At 51.7% G+C, this 19,710-nt stretch overlaps 8 protein-coding genes across 8 annotated transcripts; 3 read left to right on the top strand and 5 right to left on the bottom strand.

Annotated features, from left to right (window-relative positions):
• Window positions 1-172: 172 nt before the first annotated feature.
• On the bottom strand, window positions 173-4,293 carry CC77DRAFT_963477 (hypothetical protein). Its single transcript, XM_018535665.1, has 8 exons — window positions 3,024-4,293; window positions 2,170-2,977; window positions 1,297-2,117; window positions 1,154-1,232; window positions 1,051-1,102; window positions 816-918; window positions 535-766; window positions 173-482 (listed from the first exon to the last, which is right to left on the bottom strand). The coding sequence occupies exons 1-8, from the start codon at window positions 4,195-4,197 to the stop codon at window positions 338-340; spliced, it is 3,414 nt and encodes a 1,137-aa protein (XP_018385562.1). The 5' UTR covers window positions 4,198-4,293; the 3' UTR covers window positions 173-337.
• Window positions 4,294-5,401: 1,108 nt separating this feature from the next.
• On the bottom strand, window positions 5,402-7,598 carry CC77DRAFT_101570 (vacuolar calcium ion transporter-like protein /H(+) exchanger). The gene is made up of 3 exons (XM_018524077.1): window positions 7,453-7,598; window positions 5,630-7,345; window positions 5,402-5,577 (listed from the first exon to the last, which is right to left on the bottom strand). The coding sequence occupies exons 1-3, from the start codon at window positions 7,454-7,456 to the stop codon at window positions 5,486-5,488; spliced, it is 1,812 nt and encodes a 603-aa protein (XP_018385561.1). The 5' UTR covers window positions 7,457-7,598; the 3' UTR covers window positions 5,402-5,485.
• A 661-nt stretch (window positions 7,599-8,259) lies between these two features.
• Window positions 8,260-8,781, top strand: CC77DRAFT_1020681 (hypothetical protein). Its single transcript, XM_018525108.1, has one exon. The coding sequence runs from the start codon at window positions 8,272-8,274 to the stop codon at window positions 8,503-8,505; it is 234 nt and encodes a 77-aa protein (XP_018385560.1). The 5' UTR covers window positions 8,260-8,271; the 3' UTR covers window positions 8,506-8,781.
• Window positions 8,782-8,901: 120 nt separating this feature from the next.
• On the bottom strand, window positions 8,902-9,801 carry CC77DRAFT_1020680 (UPF0057-domain-containing protein). The gene is made up of 2 exons (XM_018525107.1): window positions 9,678-9,801; window positions 8,902-9,587 (listed from the first exon to the last, which is right to left on the bottom strand). The coding sequence occupies exons 1-2, from the start codon at window positions 9,717-9,719 to the stop codon at window positions 9,120-9,122; spliced, it is 510 nt and encodes a 169-aa protein (XP_018385559.1). The 5' UTR covers window positions 9,720-9,801; the 3' UTR covers window positions 8,902-9,119.
• Window positions 9,802-10,865: 1,064 nt separating this feature from the next.
• CC77DRAFT_101495 (hypothetical protein) lies at window positions 10,866-13,369 on the bottom strand. Its single transcript, XM_018523929.1, has 3 exons — window positions 12,911-13,369; window positions 11,085-12,809; window positions 10,866-11,022 (listed from the first exon to the last, which is right to left on the bottom strand). Exons 1-3 carry the CDS (start codon window positions 13,096-13,098, stop codon window positions 11,013-11,015), a joined length of 1,923 nt encoding a protein of 640 aa, XP_018385558.1. The 5' UTR covers window positions 13,099-13,369; the 3' UTR covers window positions 10,866-11,012.
• Window positions 13,370-13,805: 436 nt separating this feature from the next.
• Window positions 13,806-15,095, top strand: CC77DRAFT_1040760 (serine/threonine-protein phosphatase 4 catalytic subunit). The gene is made up of 3 exons (XM_018527213.1): window positions 13,806-13,896; window positions 13,958-14,191; window positions 14,257-15,095. Exons 1-3 carry the CDS (start codon window positions 13,881-13,883, stop codon window positions 14,958-14,960), a joined length of 954 nt encoding a protein of 317 aa, XP_018385557.1. The 5' UTR covers window positions 13,806-13,880; the 3' UTR covers window positions 14,961-15,095.
• Window positions 15,016-16,667, bottom strand: CC77DRAFT_1020676 (uridine-cytidine kinase 2). The gene is made up of 2 exons (XM_018525106.1): window positions 16,407-16,667; window positions 15,016-16,344 (listed from the first exon to the last, which is right to left on the bottom strand). Exons 1-2 carry the CDS (start codon window positions 16,455-16,457, stop codon window positions 15,157-15,159), a joined length of 1,239 nt encoding a protein of 412 aa, XP_018385556.1. The 5' UTR covers window positions 16,458-16,667; the 3' UTR covers window positions 15,016-15,156.
• A 122-nt stretch (window positions 16,668-16,789) lies between these two features.
• On the top strand, window positions 16,790-18,451 carry CC77DRAFT_1020674 (hypothetical protein). The gene is made up of 4 exons (XM_018525105.1): window positions 16,790-16,921; window positions 16,977-17,062; window positions 17,249-17,444; window positions 17,617-18,451. The coding sequence occupies exons 1-4, from the start codon at window positions 16,919-16,921 to the stop codon at window positions 18,094-18,096; spliced, it is 765 nt and encodes a 254-aa protein (XP_018385555.1). The 5' UTR covers window positions 16,790-16,918; the 3' UTR covers window positions 18,097-18,451.
• Window positions 18,452-19,710: the final 1,259 nt, after the last annotated feature.

Raw genomic sequence — 19,710 nt, 5'->3', positions numbered from 1 at the left:
GCGTCGTCGAGCTTCCTTGCTATCGCCTGCCGTGTTATTGGTGCAATTCGGCCCTTATCTGGGGACTTGCTCTTAGCCGACGAACGCGTTCGTCCATGACTGCAGCCAGGCGCGATAAAGCAATGACGAAGTTGGCGGGTTGCACTCTTCGATAGGATATTTACCTCAAAACAAACGCCCATGGTGGAGCCTGGCACGCCTCCAATGCATTCCCACGACCAGAAGCAAGCCTAAAAAAACCCCAAACTCCTCCAGCCCACCCTAAATCAAGCCCCAAACTCCCAGCTCCACCCAGACATGGCTCGTATCGCAACTTTCCAACCCGTCGCCTAGCAGCCTAGAAGTCGTCGGCATAACCCTCATCGTCTTGATCAGCCCGGAAGCCGCCGCGTGGGTCCGGGTTATCGACCATGATAAACGGCTTGCCATCGGGATCCTCTTCCAGGTTACCAAATAGTCGCATCAGCGAGCGTGTGTCCATCCTGCAGCACCATTAGCCATGTTTGAACAGATTTGGAGCGGAGAATCACTTACTTCTTCATCGTCTTTCCATCGTCCTCCATAACCGAAGCAATCTCATTCTGCTTGCGCTCTTGCATCGCGATAAGGCGCTCATCGACCGTATTCTTGACACAGAGGCGGCTCATAAACGTCTCCTCGCGCTGGCCAATACGGAAGACGCGGCAGAAAGCTTGCTGTTCAGAGGCCGAGTTCCACCAAGGGTCGATCATGATGACCTTGGAAGCCATAGTAAGGTTGAGACCCACTGTGATATAGTTAGCAACTGAGCTGCAGAAGACATTTGCCATACTTACAACCACCGCAGCGAAGAGATGCTAGCATAATCTTGCAATCCGGATTTTCAGCGAATGAGCTAATAGCCTTATCACGAGCGCCCAGACTCATGCCGCCGTAGTACTGGTGAGGTAGATACGTTAGCAAAAGTCGGCAACAATTTGGGGCCCAAATTTATGCCTGGAGGTATTCAGGCATCATTTCAGCGTCAAAACAAGGCATGGAAGTCCATGTCGCCGTCTGATCGGTGCTTACCTGCTCTGTCTGCCAGTTTTCTCCTCTGAAAACGCGTGCCAAGATGCGGATCCTCATGTCTGTTAGCATTTTTATCGAAGAGGAAATGTGGTAGTCGACTCACATTGGCAGAAACTGAGTATAGACAATGATCTTGACGTAAGGGTTCTCTTTCAGCCAGTTCATGATCTGACTCTTGACGGCTGCACATGTAGAGGTACCAAATTAGTGTGTCTCCCATGTACGTTTCGTATAGTCACAACTTACCGATCGTCTTTGCAGATGGTAGAACGTCATCTCCAGCCAAAGCGAGCCAGTCGTCAGCAATATCTTCGCGTTTCTGCCGGTTGCGCATCTGATCCTGCTTCTTCTTGGTGTTGGCTCGTGTGCCTTGCGCTGGTGCATCTGGTATGCCATCGTCGTCGACCTCGCAGGGGTGAATGGCTGTGGGGATCTTACCACACGCTTTGCACGGCGGAAATACATCGACGTTGTCGTTCTCAGCCATCTCAACAAGAATTTCTTCATAGCAAGGTTCCCTGCATATCAGATGGCCACAGGATGTCAATTGTGGCTGTCGTGGTTGTTTACCACAGCAGCTGCATTTAGCTTTCTGTTTCGTCTTTTCCCAGCTCTCTCCAGTCTTAAGACTGTTTAAGAAGGGCTTAAAGTTGAACTCCTTGCCGAACTCACCACCCGCGGTGAAGTCTGGATTAATGCCCTCTAGAGACTCGCAGTTAATGCCCTCATCGGCGTCTTCTTCTAAGAGCTCGTCGTCGTCGTTGTCATTGTCTGATACGTACTCCTCGTGTCTAGCTTTGGCGGCGGCTTTGGCGGCAGTCTTTCTGGCTTTGGTGGCAGCCTTCTTGACTTCAATAGCGGCAGTCCTCTTCCTCTGATCAGCCGCAACTTTATCGAGCTGCTTACGGACAGCGGCGATCGTATGCCCTCCGCGCTCGCTACTATCTTCTGCCTCCTTGTCGACCACCTCTCTGATGGCCTCGATGTCTTCGCGCTCGAGCAGATCACGGACGACAAACTGGAGCATGAGAATGTGAGCTGTTAGTTGACGAAGTCGAAGAAGCATCCTGCAGAACATTAGCAACATTGATCAAACTGGCAAAAGTTGTTTGTACTCACACCAATGCGTTGCTGTACGACTTGTCCAGGGTACCCTCCCGCGCCCACATGTTGATGCACTTGGCGAAACGCGTGCGGACGATATCGTAAATTCTCCTCTCGACAGAGTTGAATTCACACCAATACGTCGTCTGGTCGGCTTGAGGGAGCTTCAGTATGGGAGCTCCAAACATCTCGTCCGCATGAGTGCGCCGGATCATGAATTGCGAAAGCCGCACGAGCAATCTCTCAGTGTTCTCCACACTCTTCCCCTCGCAGTAGTTGTGCTTGAAGATCTTGAAGCTGCCAGTATGCGGAACATCAAGGAACTTGAAGTAGGGGTAGAGCTCCACCAAACTGTTCAGAATCGGAGTGCCACTGAGAGCCCACTTATGATGTGCCATAAGAGCCCGGCAGGCGATTGATGTTCGCGACATATGGTTCTTGATAGCCTGAGCCTCGTCAAGAACGACGCGCAAGAACATCATGCGGTGCAATGGACCCCTCTGCGTTCTGAAGACTTCTTCCCACCAATCTATCTTCTGTTGGGCGGTCTGGCACTGGATGGGCGGTTCGTTCTTCGGGTACGACTTCATGATCTCGGTATATGTAGTGAGGATGATGTCGTGCCCTGCTAGGATCTCGTTTGCATTGGTCGAATCAAGGCGTGTACCAGCGCCGTAACGCATGATCTTTATCCTGACTTTCGATGCATCGGTATGCAATTCGATTTCGCTCTTCCATTGTGTCAATAGTGCAGGACTTGCAACAAGCAGAGTCGTCTTGGGGCCTTTGCCGTTCTTGGTCGGTCGACCGTTTACCATATTCGCTGTAAGAATCAGTTCTGTTCAATGGAGTCTGTTCGATACACATACCTATCATCATGAGGGTCTTGCCAAGTCCCATTTGATCAGCCATTAAGCCGCCCCTTGGCTCTTCCGCCGCGTTTTCTCGGCGACGCATGAAGGCGGAACCAAGTACCTGGTAAGGTTTGAGCGAGGTGCTCATGCCTTTGACTTTCCATAAGCCTTTGCCATCTGCCTTGACACTACCCGTGCCATCAAAGTCTTTCGTTGCGGTCAGCAAGGTATTCATGTCGCCCCTTGCTTTCTTCTGATCCTCCAGGGGTATGCTAGAGATGAGCTCTTTCAATGCATCTGCCTTTTTTCTCGATCTGAATGTAGGCTGTTCAGGTGCATTTACGCCAGCTTGTTGCTGGAAGACGTTGGCATTGAGAAGTGAAGCTGCTTGTTTGACTGCATGGCCTATAGCTTTCTTTCCTGCGGCCTTGTTCACACGGCTCTTGGGGGGCCTCTTAGGGCCAGACTTGGCCTTTATGGGTTTTCCTGTGGGTTTTCCTTTGGATCCCTTTCCAGGACCAGTGGGTGTTAAGGCCTCCACAGTATCGTCGACCGCGTTCCCCTTCTTCTTTCGCGGTAGGTCACCTTCAGCCTCCAAAGCGACTCGCATACTCTGAAGTTCAGCTTCCTGCATCGTCATTTGCTTCCCTTCTTTCGTCGGCATTGGTCGGCGACGCTTACGGGGTTCGGAATCCTCGAGGTCGGAACCGTACTCAGAATCCTCTTCTTGCTCGTTGTTCGTTGGGAGGTGGAATTCTGGGAACAGTTCTGGGTCGTCTTCATTTTCCTCTCGTGCTTTCGCGATATCGCGAGCTCGCTTCCTCTTCCTAGCTGTTTCAGCACCTCTGATCTTCATCCACTCAACATCTTGTTTGAATGTAAGACCGCCAGTCTTCCTCTTGATCTCATCATAATAGCGCTTCTGCTTCTCGAATTCTATGGCTGCCTGTTTGTCTGTAACATCGTCGGGATCGACAGGCGGAGCTGCGATAGATGAGGATTGCCCTTGCACGACGGCCTCAAGGTATGCCTCGTTATCAAGGTTGGTGTTGGTATGATATTTCGAACTCTGTCTGCTGGCGACAAGCTTTTGTTCCTGCCTCTTTCTCTGCATGGTTTTGATTGCGTTGTAGATTGAGATACCAGGCTTCTTCTGGCGATGGGAGGCAGAGAGTAACGGACGGTTCATAGGCACGAGGGAGGTTTGTCGGGGACCGATCCTTAGCGGAGAGTGGCCTTTCTCAGGGATGAATAATGAGGTGGAGTCGTTTTCATCGATTTGTGGTGCTTGTTCAGAGCTGTTGTGCATGAGGATATCTGGGGCGTCTTGTTGCTCAACTGAGGCAACAGGTGTGTCTTGATCATGATTAAGAAACTCTTCTTCGATAGCCTCCCCATTGGCGTTGTGATCTCGATGAGCGAGGCCTTCGTCTTCATCTTCTTGATACTCGTGGCTGTAGACTGCTTGAACTTGTTGTTCTACGCTGTCAGGCTGATGTTCAAAGTCATCACTCGCCACGCCAGGGTTGTTGAGGCCCTCAGTGCCTGGAACCGGGGTCTGAGTGCCGACTGCGACGTCGATACCATCAGACTGAGCCATGGTGGCTTGGCGCTGAGATGAGATTGACGTAGTAGTTGGATGCCAAGTACAGGTTGAGGCAGGCTTGAGGGACGACAAAGAGACAAGAGGACGGTAGTGTAGGAAAGATGGAGGAGCAGCAGGAAGTGAAATTTATATAGACAGTAGCAGCGTTGACGAAAGAGGGGAGAAGGCAGGTGAGAGAGATGGGCAGTGGGAGTCGGAGATTCAGATTGGTGGTGAGAGAGTAATGCGCATTCTAGGCTTGATTGAAGCTACGTGCACAAGCACCTGAGTCTGGCAGACTGAAGCAAGGTGAGTGAGAGGGGACAAATCTGGAATCCAACACATCTAACGTACAAGGTATGTTAAGAAACTCCCGGCTCCGTCGTTTGAGTTGGATTCGTAGATGAAGTGGGCATTGTAGGCGGCAAAATGGGTCGAGATCTCGCAGCTTTTGGGTAGGTCAGCGTACATATAAGGCCCGAACGAATCAACCTAGAATGCGCATCAGCTTTTAGCATGAAGATCACGCAGAGGAACGAAGAGTTGTGCTGGGCTATACCTTGAACAGACATATGGCGTCCTTGACAGCAATCGCTTTTGTTATTCACGCATAGCATCGATATGGTCGTTTGTCCAACCACGAAATATACTTTGTACTAAAGAACCTAAAGTAGACATTATCGCTTGTATTGGTGTTGGAATAAGGTGCTTCTATAGCCCTTGATATACAATTGGGTATCCGAACAAATTCAAGGAAAAAGAGCAGTCGCAGTATGTACTCCCATGAGCCTAGACTCCCAAAACACCACCTCTTTCTGCAGAGACCCTACAAATATGTACACGAAGAATGAAAGAGAGAAGAGAAAAAGTGAGAACTAATGTGGATATGGCTCTAGCACTGGTTCTCCTGAATGTCGGGGTAGAACCAGGCTGCCAACGCGATGATGATATAGCTTGCCATGAGCAAGATGCCTTCGAGCCAGTCTGCGTACCGTTAGTAAGCTAAATGGGTGAGGAGTTCGGCTGTAAAACTTACGTGACTTGCCGTCCTGAATGAGGTAGTTGACTAGCAATACTGAGACGAACAGCGTGGCGATTTGGAAGGTGTCGAAGTAAAGGGTCATGCAGTCTTTGCCCAAAATCCAACCCAAGATGACAATAAGAGGGAAAACGAGGAGAGCGATTTGCATACTGGAGCCGACAGCGACACCAATGGAGAGGTCCATCTTGTCCTTGATGGCGACAGTGACCGCAGTAGCGTGCTCGGCAGCGTTACCGACAATGGGTAGCAGAATCAAACCGACGAATGTTGTAGATACGCCACCGGTAGCGGTGAGACCATCGATACTGGAGACCATGAATTCGGAGCAGAAAGCAACGAGAGTAGTGGAGATTGCGAGAGTGACGAGGGCGCCAATAACGGAAAGCGATGGTGTTTCGAACTCCTCTTCTTCCTCATCGTCATCTGATCCGTCGGGGTTCTTGAAGAGTGACTTCATATTGACACCACCTCCAGAAGCTGCAGCAGTGCCAGCGCCAATGGCTGCGATACCACGCGATGCGTCGCCCTCTTCCTTCTTGCCAGACTTGCGCTTAGGAACCTTTTGACTGGGCTCATTGTACATGGTGGCGTGGGTCTTCAACTGAAATCCAAGGTAGCAAGCGTAGACCAAGAGGAGGATAACGGCTGTTCCGTGAGACAACTCCTGGTTCCTGACGGCATCTGCAGCACCGTTTTGTGCGACTGAGTCATCCTCGGCAATGGTGTTGTGGAACACAGTTGGGATGATCAGCGATGCGATACAAAGAGCAAGCAGCGACGCTGCAGTCTGTGCGACTGTGACGTTGAAGAATTGTTCCAGACGGTTGATTCCTCCAAGGAAGAACGACATGCCCAAAACCAACAGCAGATTCGACAACATGCTGCCAATAAGCGAGGTCTTGACGATGGTGATCTCATTCTTGAGTAGGGCTTGGACGGAGACAATCAACTCCACGGCGTTTCCAAAGGTAGCGTTCAACAGTCCACCAAGAGTCTCACCAACTCGAATGGCCAGCTCCTCGGTCGCGTTACTCAGCATTGCCGCGAGCGGGATGATGGCGATGAAGTTGATGATGAAAACCGGGACGGGCTTCAGCCTGGCATAATAGACAGCGAAGCCGACGGGTACCATGACGAGGAGCACGTTGATCCACGCACCAAAGAGAACGAACTTGATCTGTGCGCCAACCGGAATCTTCCTCTTGAACGCCTTCTTCTTACGTTCCTCCAACGAAAGTTCATCAGCCTCTGGATGCTCGGCCTCATCGTTCTCAGCATCCTGATGGTCTTTGCGGAAGATGCCCTTGAACCTAGCTCGTCGGGTGGGACCAACATTGCTTTCTTGGTTGGAAGGCACGATTGTGCTGTCGTCTGATGCCTTGTGCGTACCGTTCAAATGAGAAGTCAAGTCCTTCTCGGTTGTCGATTCTGGAAAAGTCGTAGATGCGCTGCCGTATGTTGGCGAAGATGCGGAGGGCTCGGTGTTGTGGTGGTCGGGCATGCCAAACTCCTTTCCGGCTTCCCTGCTTTCTAGCCGTCTTTGCTCCTCGATAGCGGGAGTAGCATGTGTTTCGGATCGCGTTCTGTATACTGCGTTCTCCTCATCTAGATTAATGTCTCGCGACCGTTGTCGGGCGAACGGATTATAGTTGGCTGCGCCATTTCCACCATGTTGCGATGCGACGCGATGAGCCTGCCTTCGTACGGTATCTAAGTTCATCGTTAGAGGGAGTTTGATGTTTGGCAGGAGATGTCGAGTTGTTGGGTGATTAAGACTTTACGTGATCTCGATGCCTCGGAGATGTGGATCCACTTACGCATTGATCTACTTTCGCGGCAGCTGGGCCGTCTTTTTCCACTTAATGGTGGGTGGAGGTTTGGTCCAATCGAGAGTCGCGCTCAAGTGCGACTTTCAGGTCGGCGTGTGTAGTCGTTACTCGGAACGAGGTGCTTGTGCTTCGGAACAAGTAGCTGGGGGCCGAAACCGTTGAAATGGGGGCGAAGAACTGTCTGGGCTAACAAGCGCGTAAGTTGTTGTGCCTGAGGCAACCGGTGAGAGATAGACGCGAGATAATGCTCGCACTCGGGGTCGGGAGATTGTAGGCGATGGGATTGCTTGTGAAAGAAGGACCGGTGAAATGAATGAAGAAAGGGAGAAGGGCCACAAGGTAATTAAACCTGTTAACAGGAGGCCAGCGCACGCACTCGTCAGTAGATGTGGCTGTTGTGCACTTCGCACGAATGAGAAACGCGTCGAATGCTCCAGCCACAGTTGAACGGGGGCGACTAACAAAGCTAATGGCGATTGTCAAAGGCTGTGTTCAGTAGCGCGCGCATGCAAACACAAATCACTGCGTTCGGAAACCAGTCGATTGTTCCGTAGAACAGAGATATGCGAAGCTTCACGTCATGATAGTCAAGCCTTGTCACATAGAACCAAGATGCACTCAAGGTACTTGGCTAGGGGCTTAGGCTAAGAGGGGGGCGTAGAGGCGGTCTGGGCATGACGATGCGCCTAGACTGCGAAACGCTTAATTGGTCGTCGTCGGCAATTAACGAGCTGCAGGCCTGGCATTGCGATTCTTGATCCGGGGAAGCAGATGATGGCTTGAGCCTTCCTTGCTTTCCATTCATGAATGCATGGCCTGCGTCGGAGGCTTCACCCCGTGTCCTACTACCACGTGTGCTACGCTGATCTTACTGCTGCAGTCTTAGGAGTGATTTACGTGTACACCGTAAGCGTACAACACTTGGTTTTTCTCTGCTTGCGCGCCGTTGCCCCCGTTGCACGGCTGAGACAAGAATGGCACGTCAACAGAGGCGCGCATTCGCCAACCCTTCGACTACAGATCATGCACAGGACTTGCTGAGAATACACCCCCTAGTCTGCATCAAGTGATTTCAACGATTCTTGCTTTTTCCCTTGTCTATTACCCAACTAGGCAGGTTGCGCAAAGGTCATGGATGACGGCGGGCTCAGAGCAAAAGAAATGCCGGGCCGTTGTCGTAGCATTGGTGCGTAACCGCCGAGGGCATGCCGCGTCGACGTACGTGGCGGCACGCTGCGACAACTTGATTCGTGGCGTAACATTTCGAATGGGAGTTTTCCCTCTACGTGCCGCTCGATTCTGGTGTAAGTCGTGATTGGGAATTTGAAGTCGGGTGCGTCTGCCGTTGTTCCTGCAGCCATAGGATCTATGCAGCCCGTACGATGACGTATGGGCTGAGGTTTGGACGATGCACACACAGTACATGATCAAGAAGCTCGTCGCATGTCGATACTCGCAGGTGTATGGTCCACCGATATTATTCAGCATTGGTAATGTCTAGTATACAGTGTTTGTTCCCTTCCCACTCGAGATATCGATAACCATAGCCCTTAAACGCCATGCTGCTATCGCAGCCATTCCCATGCGCCAGCTGCTACAAACTACACCACCTTGTCGCCCCCTCCTCTTGAGACTGTTCTTTTCAACAACATAATCTACGGGCCTTGAACCTTGTTGTCGCCCTTGATCACATCCGCATAGGTCGGTGGCGGCCCTTCGGGCTGGCTCGAGCTACCCTCGCCGCCTTGCGGTGCAGGCGCAGTCGCAGGCGAAGTGCCCTTGGAGGCTTTGTGTCCCTTTGGCTGCGCAAAACTGTTTGTCACGCCACTCTGCTGTCCGGGGAACTGTCCGTTGCTTGGCTGGCTACCCACAGTGCCATAGTTCGCCTGTCGTCCAGCCGGTTGCTCATGTGTGATAACATAGTATGTTGTTCGGCCGTCGCTAGTTGTACCGTTCTCGCGGTCGGGTACTTGATGGTATGCGTCGTACGGGTCCGGGTTTTGCAGGATCACGTACCAGGCGTGCAGGAGACCCGGCAGGAAACCAAGACAGCAGAGCGCGAGGTTGATAAGAGAGTCGGCGCTACAGAGTCCTTTCTTGACCCAGACGCCTACAGGTGGGAACTAGTCAATGTGTCAGTACTTGGAGCCGTGGAGCCGTGGGTCGCAGATAAACAGCTGGTGCCTGCCACAGCTGTGGGGGCGTCAACGTACTAGGACGCTCAAGAGCATCAGAAAGCAGTCGGAGCCGCACATGATGACGGTGATGTACGAAGTAAATTTCTGAGATAGTCGAGGCGCTGTAGGTGCAAGGTTGCAGTTGTTATGCTGGCGTGGTGGTGTCGCCTGAGCGAGAGGTACCAGTCGCTTGACCTGATGACGCACCGTGTGGCTGAGCTGTGGCGCATGCAGCCGAGGAACATGGAATACGAAACACGGGACACTGCGGCCACGCCGGTGCTAGCTAACGTATAGAGCATGTGTCTGTAGTCCGAAATCTTTCTATACCATTCTTTGTTCTCTCAGTCACATCGATCAAGTGGCAATGTCGTGTGATTATCTGTCAGGTCCACAGGACAGCTTTGTACCCCTGAAATTTTATATTCGTTGTCTACGTTAACTGTACTGACACATGACCTATCTGCTACAGCTAGTTGCCATTTTATACCGAGAGGAGCAAACCCAAACTTTCTCTATGCCCCACATTGGAGGTCGGGGATCGTCAACTAGCATGCAAATCTTACAGCGCATCTTGTATCGAACATGTCTATCAACCCCGCTTCAAGATTTTAGCACTTGTCACATACCGAAAGAGTTTTTACAGTTGTCCACGAAATTGCTAGAGCAGAATAGGCCCTGTTGCTGACATCGCTTGGTTTCAAGCGCCTAGTATCGAACAGATACTTACTGTATGCACAACTGCATAGTCTTGCTAGATCGCGCAGTCAAACCACGACCTACAAGGGTAAAGCGAAAAAGAGGATCAAGCAACAGAGAAACAAGATTTGAAGACGTAAGGATCATGCTTGGTTGGTGACAAAGAATATGGCGACGATGCGAGGAAAAAATATGTTCCAAGGCGAATCAATGCGCCAACTGTGCGGGGATGAAAGTCAAATGAGATTAATATAAATATCGGTGAAGATGACAAGAACGCAGTACGTCGGGAGTAGAAAATGAGGAGAAAAGGACATGATGTGCAGTCTGTCAAATGAACACAGAGCATTAAATGACGCCATACCCATAAGACACCCATCCAGACTCATGGAAGCGTATTGTAAATCAGAAAATGAGGCCGCAATTATTTTGCGCCTGTTGATATAAGAATGTAATCGCAAGACAACAAATGACGGAGTTTGAAAATTCTCAACATGTAGACATGTTGAGATCAACGGATGCTCCCGACTCATAAGGAAATCGTTGGCCGAGGTTAAGATACTGAGGAGGCACGTTCCAAGTCGGCGGATCGGAAGTCGCAATGATCGGTACTCATGTGTCGAGAGTACGGAGCTCGGGGAGCAGTGGATGTGCCGACGTACATCTAGCTGTTCAACGGCGACTGTGCCTAGTAAGAATCTGAGAAGCAACCGAAGAATATTGGAGGGATAGAAAGAAGCTTACCTATATGCGGCGTCTACCTGAGAGCGCCTCTTCCGTTTGCTGTGATCCTCTTGCTGCCGCAAACGCTCATTCTCTGCATCTTCATAGCTCCTCTTCCGGGAGAAGGAGCTGTCGCCTCGATCAAGTGAGGGTACAGTTGGCGTGTCCTGCTGTGTCCCGCTGCTGGGGTTTTCAGGTTCAAAATCAGACCCTGCCATGGTACGATTGCTTCCTTCGGAGGGTGCTGGGCTGCCCCTGGAGTCATCAAGGCTATGACCATTACGCTGAGGTGCATTCCAAGGATCGTAGCGCTGTTCTTCGGGAGGTGGCGGTGGCGGATGAGGCCTGGAGTTGGCGGAAGACGACAGGGAGCCATAAGGCCGAGGAGGAGGAGGTCCATGTCCACTGTTACGGTGCCCTCCAAAAGAATGCGCACGCTGTGGTGGAAGAACAGACTCAGTGGTCTTTGCGGGAGAAGGGGCCAGCAATGGCTTCCCGGGAAGCGATGCCGGAGGCTTCGCATCAGAGGCTGATAACGGCAATGAGATGGGATCATTCGATGGCGGCTTGGGAGTTCCGGTTACGCCTAACTTGGCGAGAATGTCTTCCTGGCTTAGCTGTTGAGGAGAAGCTGTTTCAGATTTCATAGCAGTGGGTTTTGCGGCACCGTTGTTAGTAGCGAGTGCTTGCTCAAGGTTATCCATAATGTCCCACGTAGCATCGCGCATCTCTAGATCCTCATCTTGTCGTGTCTCCTCGTATGATTCGTCGGGACGGTCTCGCTGCGCAATACAATCCTCTAATGAGATCAGGTTTGATCTCATTTCCTCGTCTGTAAACTCGACAAAGACTGGATCGTCCTTGAGTATCTCCCATTCATCCGTCTGTCTAACGTTCAAGAAAGCCTCATGCGAGTTGTCAGCGGTAAAGTACATGGACACTGAATCTCCATTGTCCAGTTTCTCAGGCGTGGGTTTCAGAGCTTCTGCTTCAGCCTCTGCGAAAGTCGAGGGTAACGCACGTGTCACCTGCTTGGCGGGATGCCAGATAATGACACCGAGACTCAACGCCGGATCGACAGGTTCATTGCTCTTGGGCCATATCGCACCATCGAAGTCGAAATCCCAATCATCCCAGGCAAGGTATAGTTGTGGCTTCTCGCTCGAACTTCCCTCACTTACGGCACTGGTTGACTGGTTAGATGATGGAAGAGCATGAGTTGTATTGAGGTGAATAGTCGCCTGGGTTGGTGTGGCGTGAGGATCTGGCGCAGGTTGAGCATGCTGTTGCGACCACGCTGAATTCTGGCCATAAGTCTGCTGGTTAGGGTTAGCAGCGTGATGATGGGGCTGATAGCCTTGATAATGGCTCTGAGGTGGTGCATGGGGCTGCGCGGGAGGTTGGTTTGGAGGCTGCGAGTAGCCCGAATTTGACAAGTAGCCAGGTTGCGGCCATTGGTAATTAGGTTGTGCTTGTGGATATGAGGATTGTGAATAGTTGGACGCTTGCGGCGGTGGCTGACTATAACCTTGAGCAGAATAGTTCTGGTGCGCAGCAGAAGCAGTATAACCTTGCTGAGGATAGTTTGGGAGTGCTGCCTGTGTCTGTGAAAACGCTGGCTGTGGCGGTTGGTATTGATTGGGAAACTGATTGGAGCCAAAAGTACCCTGAGGTTGCGCCGGTCCACGGTAACCTGGGGGAGGAGGATACCGGGTGATTATGGGATTCCCCTTTTTCTTTGGCGGCCTATGCATGTGTCAGGAGATGATTCCACGGAGCTACAAACTGTAACTTCGCATTTTGCAAGATGCAAGCTGAGGGTAAGTGGTAGGATAGAGGCGACCTACTGAACATGAGCCCTATGGGGTGGACCGTTTGGCGGGTAGGCCGCTCCTGACTGATACTGTCCGTATCCTGGCTGCTGTGCTGGCTGCTGTCCATATTGATAGGGTGGCTGCTGTCCATATGGCTGACCGTTGGCATATGGTTGTTGCTGAAAAGGCGTTGCACCCGTCACGGGCCCGCTCCACGACATACCACCTAAAGCAATTTACCTGATCGATACACAAGACGCGCAAGACGAGCAATATCAGACCAGCACCAATGCGAGCCGATGGATTGCTTGAAAATGGTGATGCAGTTGAACTCGATGTTGGCAAGAGATCTCGAGGTGCGAGCCGGCGAGGTGCGCGTCTCAAAATTTGGTCTGGTCGAGCGCACGAGCCAGGACGAAAGAGAAGCCCAAGCTCATAGAGGGGTCTGCAACTCAATATGCCCCAGTAACGCGTGAAAGTTGACTGTTTGGGGGCGAGATTATGACGTTGGGAAAGACGGAATTGAGTTGACGGAAGGGTGAAACAAGCCAGGTTGATGTGAGGAAAACCCTTGGAAGTTGCTATTGAGAGCACAACAGGATGCAGATGGCGAATTGGGAAGAGTGCAGAGGGGTATCCTCGGAACAACAGGGTCAAAGTAGATGCAGCAGGAGCAGAGATGTGACAGGCAAAGAACTTGAGTGCTTAACCTATGTCTAAGTCTGACAGACGGACGTCGCGTTGAAATGAAGTTTGGAGCGTAGTCACGTTTTGCGCTCGGGCCAAGACATGTGCGGGATGCCGCCGCATTTCAGACCGACAGCACACATTGCCCCCCATTCCCATGTTGCTCGCGTTTGCGCCATCGCCCGTATTCCGACCCTCGATGCGCCCCCGAGGATGATTGTACGATATAGACATCTGTTAGCGACCAGTATAGACTCAATACCCTGAGCTGCGCCGCGGATGCTCCCACGCCCACGCCAACGCCACAAACACCACCATGCCCGGTCTACCGTGTACGTCAGTCGCCGACGCCGCCTGCGCACTGTGTACATGGCTGTGCTGACATTTTGGCAGCTACCGTAGACCTCGATGAATGCATATCGCGCCTGTCGAAGAAAGAACTGCTCGCCGAGTCGGTCGTCGAGGCAATATGCGCAAAGACCAAGGAGCTGCTCATGAAGGAGAGCAATGTCGTGCATATCAGAGCGCCCGTCACTGTCGTGGGTGACATTCACGGGCAGTTTTTTGATATGATGGAGATATTCAAGATTGGCGGACCATGTCCTGATACCAACTACCTTTTCCTGGGTATGTTCTGCTTCATTGGCCACATGTGGCACGCGACCCCGGTTCACGACGCTGACGTGTGCTAGGCGACTACGTCGATCGTGGTCTTTTCTCCGTTGAAACAATATCACTCCTTGTATGCTTGAAGCTCCGCTATCCGCACCGAGTTCACCTCATACGCGGCAACCACGAATCTCGCGGAGTCACCCAATCTTATGGCTTCTACACCGAATGCTCGCGCAAGTACGGCAATGCGAACGTATGGCACTACTTCACCGACATGTTCGACTTCCTCACTCTATCCGTCGTCATCAACGACCAGATCTTCTGCGTACACGGCGGCTTGTCACCGTCGATTCACTCCATCGACCAAATTAAAATCATAGACCGTTTTCGAGAAATCCCGCACGAGGGACCCATGGCGGACCTGGTTTGGAGCGACCCCGATCCTGAACGGGACGAGTTCTCGCTTAGCCCGAGGGGTGCAGGCTATACATTTGGAGCACAAGTAGTCAAAAAGTTCCTCGAGGTCAACTCCATGTCGCATATTCTACGCGCACACCAGCTATGTCAAGAAGGGTACCAAGTCCTGTACGATGACAGGCTCAGCACGGTCTGGAGTGCACCCAATTACTGCTATCGGTGTGGCAACATGGCGAGTGTACTGGAGGTCAGCGACACCGGCGAACGCTTCTTTAACGTCTTCGATGCGAGCCCTGATAACGATGTCCACCGGGCAGAGCAGCAGCAACAACAAGGAAAGGAGGTCACAACGGAGTACTTCCTATGATACCCAACGAACATAGCGATGCATTACTGGTTCGGCGCGAACCTGCGTTTATCGGCGTTGGCAAGAGGCACGGCGTTCGGACGAGAGTATATTGGTTATATACAGTCGAGCGTGAAATCAAATCATATAGTGAAGATCGTTTGCAGTCTCAACCAGCCCGCTGTAACTTGCGTAATTCGTGATGTGCGCTCCCGTATCAGCACCCCAGATACTTCGTCTCGATCCATCGCGCCTCCTCATCGTTGCCCAGCCTCGCAACCACAATCTTAATGTCCGGGAATACACTCAACACCCTATTGAGTCCGACACGACCTGCTGTGTACGTCACGAAGACGATCTTGCTCTCGGGTACGCCATGGTCGACCAGTACCCTGACTGCCATCAGTGCGGCCGCCCCTGTAGAGAACTGCGGATCCAGAACCAAGACAAGCCCATGCTCGGCAATGTTTGCAGGAAGGGCTCGGTAGTGCAGCTCTGGCTCCCCAGTCCTGAAGTTTGTTTGGATCAAAACCCTGCCAGTCCTGCAGTCTGGAATCGTCCGTCGAAGGCCCGTTTCGAATGCACTTCCACCACGTAGCACCACAACAGCACTAACTTCTGCAACCTTCTTCAGCCCCTGGTACTTGTAGTCCTGAGGTGTAGTGACCTCATGCGGCGTGAAAGGCAAGAAATCCGCAGCGGTTTCTATCAAAAGCGCCACCATGCGGTCAAAGTAGAACACAAAGTCCTCTTTCGGTGTGCTTGGGTTCAGCAACAGGGTATGCATCCCCTTGACCTGATTCGTCTGCTTCAGCACGATAGCATTCCCACTCAAAGGACTATCTTCCGCTATCTTTCCCAGTCGTCTTAGCTCCGTCTGATGTTGTATACTCTTACTCTCTAGCGTCTGCCGAACCTGATTGCTCACCATGGTGATTGCGACCTTGTTCTCGATACCTCTTGGAATGATAAGATCAGCAATCTCCCTTTGTGGGGCAACATATTTGTAGAAGTTGGGCTTTACAAAGGAGAACCATTGTTTGATGCATCCTTCAATGTCTCGGCCACGTTCTTTCACATCCCGCACGAGACGTCGCGAGAGACACAGGTCGGCATCGGCTTCGGCAAAGATCTTGAGATCCAAGAGATCGAGCACGCGTTGATCATGCAGAGCGAAGATGCCTTCCAGGATTATGACGTGGGGAGAGTAGATTGTCGTCGTCTTGGAAAGGCGGGCGTGCTTCTGGAAGGAGTATATGGGAACTTCAGCCACTTTGCCGTTCTTGATGTCTTTCAGGCGCTCGACCAGGATATCGAAGTCTATAGCGTCTGGTGAATCGAAGTCAAACTCGTTTCGGAAAGCCGCTGCAGATTGCTCTGGTGTCAAGGGCTTGTAGAACGAATCCTACATGCAGTGGTCCTTAGCTGATTGGAGCACGTGACCCACTGTGCGAGGCTGGTACGAACCATAGACAGGATGACAACCCATGGCAAGTTCAGAGACGCCACGATAGCCATTGCCAGAGATGTTTTTCCAGATCCCGAGCTGCCAGCTACACCAATAATACTCGCGTTGCCCCATGGCGGTTCGTAGTGCGTTCTGCGGCCTGCCGAGGACATGTTTGCGATGTCTTTAGTTTTCCAAGTGAAACCGTGCTTCTGCTACCTCATACCCTACCAATTCGCACCTCTCGTAGCAAGATTGAAAGATATCGAGCGTATGCAGGGTTCCAGCACAATCGGGTTTGTGCAGCGGGCGGCTCTGTACTTAGTGTCGGGATTACGTAAGGCGACCCACATCCACTAGTGTCGCCAAGCGCGCAAGCTCAGTCTTTCTCTTCCACGAACCTGAACTCACAAACTTTCTCTCATCACGCACCAAGTTTTGCGTGACTGCCAGCACACTCGACCAACGGTCGGGCAGCTCTATCTTTCGCTGATGGACGTCGGCTGAGGCTTGCTGAGCGCCTCGCTTCACCATGGTAAGCTCCAACGCACTGCTGTCGCAAATCTCCCCTCCCTCTAACAATCATGCAGAGCTCATCCACAGTATCTGTGTCGGCGGCTACGCCAACGCAGCATCCTTTCCAGAGGAAGATTGATGACATCAAGCCGTCTAAGACGTAAGTTACTACCCTTCCGCGTCGCCGCAGCTGCTGTCCCACATGATGATTTCAAAATAAGTTGGGAATCTCTCCGAAACAACGTGTGGAGAACATGTTAACTTGTATCTCTGATCTTGCAGTAGCTGCTGCTTTGCGCAATACAACAAGTGCTACTGAATCGCAAAGCTAACAACTCTGTTACAGGGATATCAACTTCGTCATCATGGACTACCTGGTTAGCGAAGGCTATCCTAGAGCTGCTGAAAAGTTTGCCAAGGAAGCCAACATCCAGCTGCCTCTTGAGGAGGAGTCCATTCAGTCCCGCGTAGAAATACGTCGGTCTATCCATGCTGGCGATATTGATAATGCCATTACCAAGATCAATGATCTGAACCCTCAGGTATGCATTCCTTGCTCACTCCTTTCTTATCTTGCAGGATTATATCCAGTTTCATGCACCACGCAGAATCTCTTTGATGATAATCAAACCTTCAGTCCTCAGTATGATTGCAAGCAACTACATCTACTCATATTGCATAACTTTATCTGAGCTTTGCTAATTCTTGAGTCAGATCTTAGATACAGACCCATCTTTGCACTTTGCACTGTTGCGACTACAGCTCATTGAGCTCATTCGCGCATGCACGTCGTCTTCCACCTCCGATATCACACCCGCGCTTAATTTCGCTTCGTCTCAGCTCGCTCCCCGCGCAGCTACGAACAATGATTTCTTGAAAGACCTTGAACTTACCATGTCGTTACTCATCTTCCTTCCTGCCGCCCCCGGGACACTACAGAAGGAGCTCAACGAGCTACTGGAGCCTTCGCTTCGTCGCAATGTTGCCAGCAAGGTCAATGAGGCAATACTCACTAGCATGGGAGCACATGGAGAATCCCGCATGAGGAGCCTGGTGCGTCTACGGCAGTGGGCAGAGACTAAGGCTCGAGCTGCTCAAAAGGATATCCCTCCCGCGTTACCTCTTGGCTTGCAGGACGCCGATGAGCGTTCGGCTAATGGGAATGGCGAGGCTGCCGACGTCATGGTGCAGTAGAGGTGTGATCGCACCTGGCGTACGCGTTCTGTTCAAGCTTTTGCGCGCCTCAATATGTGCTGTAACGTTGTCCGTGACTAAATACTTGCAAGCCTTCGATTTGGCTATGATACCACAATGAACTTTATGATGCTCTTGTCCCTACACTCCGGCTCCTCTGTGCCTTGCTATTGGCTATGTATTACTCCGTGAAAACCTTGTATCCGTTTGTATAATGAGACTATCGTCTCGAAGCTCGAGTCGAGTCCAAGGTATGCAGCGTAGTCACGACAGAGGGCTGCATTAGGCCTGGTCCCAGACTTCACCAGGCATCGCATCGAGCTCTCGCATCCAGCCCAGGAGAAGTCATGAAGGTACTCATTTATGCAACAGGGTTCTCAGGAGGCCATTTGCATAAGAGAGTGCTTCTGCTCCAATGTTATGAGCACCCCGACTCCGGTTTTTTCCCCTCCTGTCGCCCGCAGACCCAGCTAGCAGCAAGATACGTGTCTACGGATCTTCTAGTCCCGGTGCTTTTTCCAACAGATCTTCAGCCCCGCACATCTTGATGTCCAAGACAAACGATACTCTTGCGACCAACTTAGACCTTGCTCGCAGTCTATGTTTCTGAACCTGGGAAACGCACCTCCTACCACCCCTTGCTCCGTAACCTCCGGCTACTTTCAATAGACGCCAGCGAGCCACAGTTTGCAAACTACCCCGCGATTGCGGACGCGCTACAACCACGCTTCCCGGGACTCAGAACCCCCGCATAGTACAACAGGAGCCGCGTGTAGTGGAGTCGTCTGGAGGCAATGCTAGGGGTGTCTTATTGGCCAGCTAGCTTCCTCGACTTCCTCAATTGGAAGATGTAGATGCACGGCTACATGTGGCTGGACAAGCTTACGCAGAAGGCCTGGGAATAGCGTTTGAGATTGCGTTCGACCGACCCAGTTGGCAGGTTTCGTCAACCAAAATGCGCACTTACGGGGCTTTACTTCTCACATGAGCTGTAGAATGATGCTGGTGGAGGGACCAGATGGAGACGAGGCGCGGTTGAACCGAACTGTGGCCGAGCCTGGAACAGGACGTTGCCATCGTCACTCAAGCCTTCAGTCAACATGTCATTCCAACAGGAATAGATTTTCGCCTTGATATCTTTGCGGCAGCGGCCGTGGACGATAGGTACTGAGCGACAAGTATCAGGAGATATCCCGTTGAATGAGGCTAGTCGCCTAACGCCGACCCCACCTAGGCGACACATCCTCCAAGTCACCCCTCACACCACAGCAAACGAAAGTTTGTGTCGAACCATGATCCCTGAGCTGATTTACATGCGCTAGAATCAGGCCACCTCCACTTCTCTCTTTCTGGCTTTAGTTTCCATCTTACCACGGATACTCCGCGCTCACGCTATGGTCGCTGCCACCCAGCCGAAGCATCATGATCCGATCAGCGTCCAATCCCACTCCATGTACCCCTCTAGGGGTCAGCAGAAGACCTTGCTTGGCCATGGATGAACGGACGCAGCGCCTGTAGCTTCCTGTAAGGAGGCACGGATACATTCGGACCCTGTTCAACTCGCAGGTTTAATCCCGGGTGGGGTCAATGTCTTGAGCTTCTCTGTGCCGCAAT

Source organism: Alternaria alternata (genome assembly GCF_001642055.1).
Source record: "Alternaria alternata strain SRC1lrK2f unplaced genomic scaffold CC77scaffold_11, whole genome shotgun sequence".
Lineage (NCBI taxonomy): Eukaryota > Fungi > Ascomycota > Dothideomycetes > Pleosporales > Pleosporaceae > Alternaria > Alternaria alternata.
Note: the sequence above shows the minus strand (reverse complement) of the source record. Positions and strands in the feature narration are given on the sequence as shown.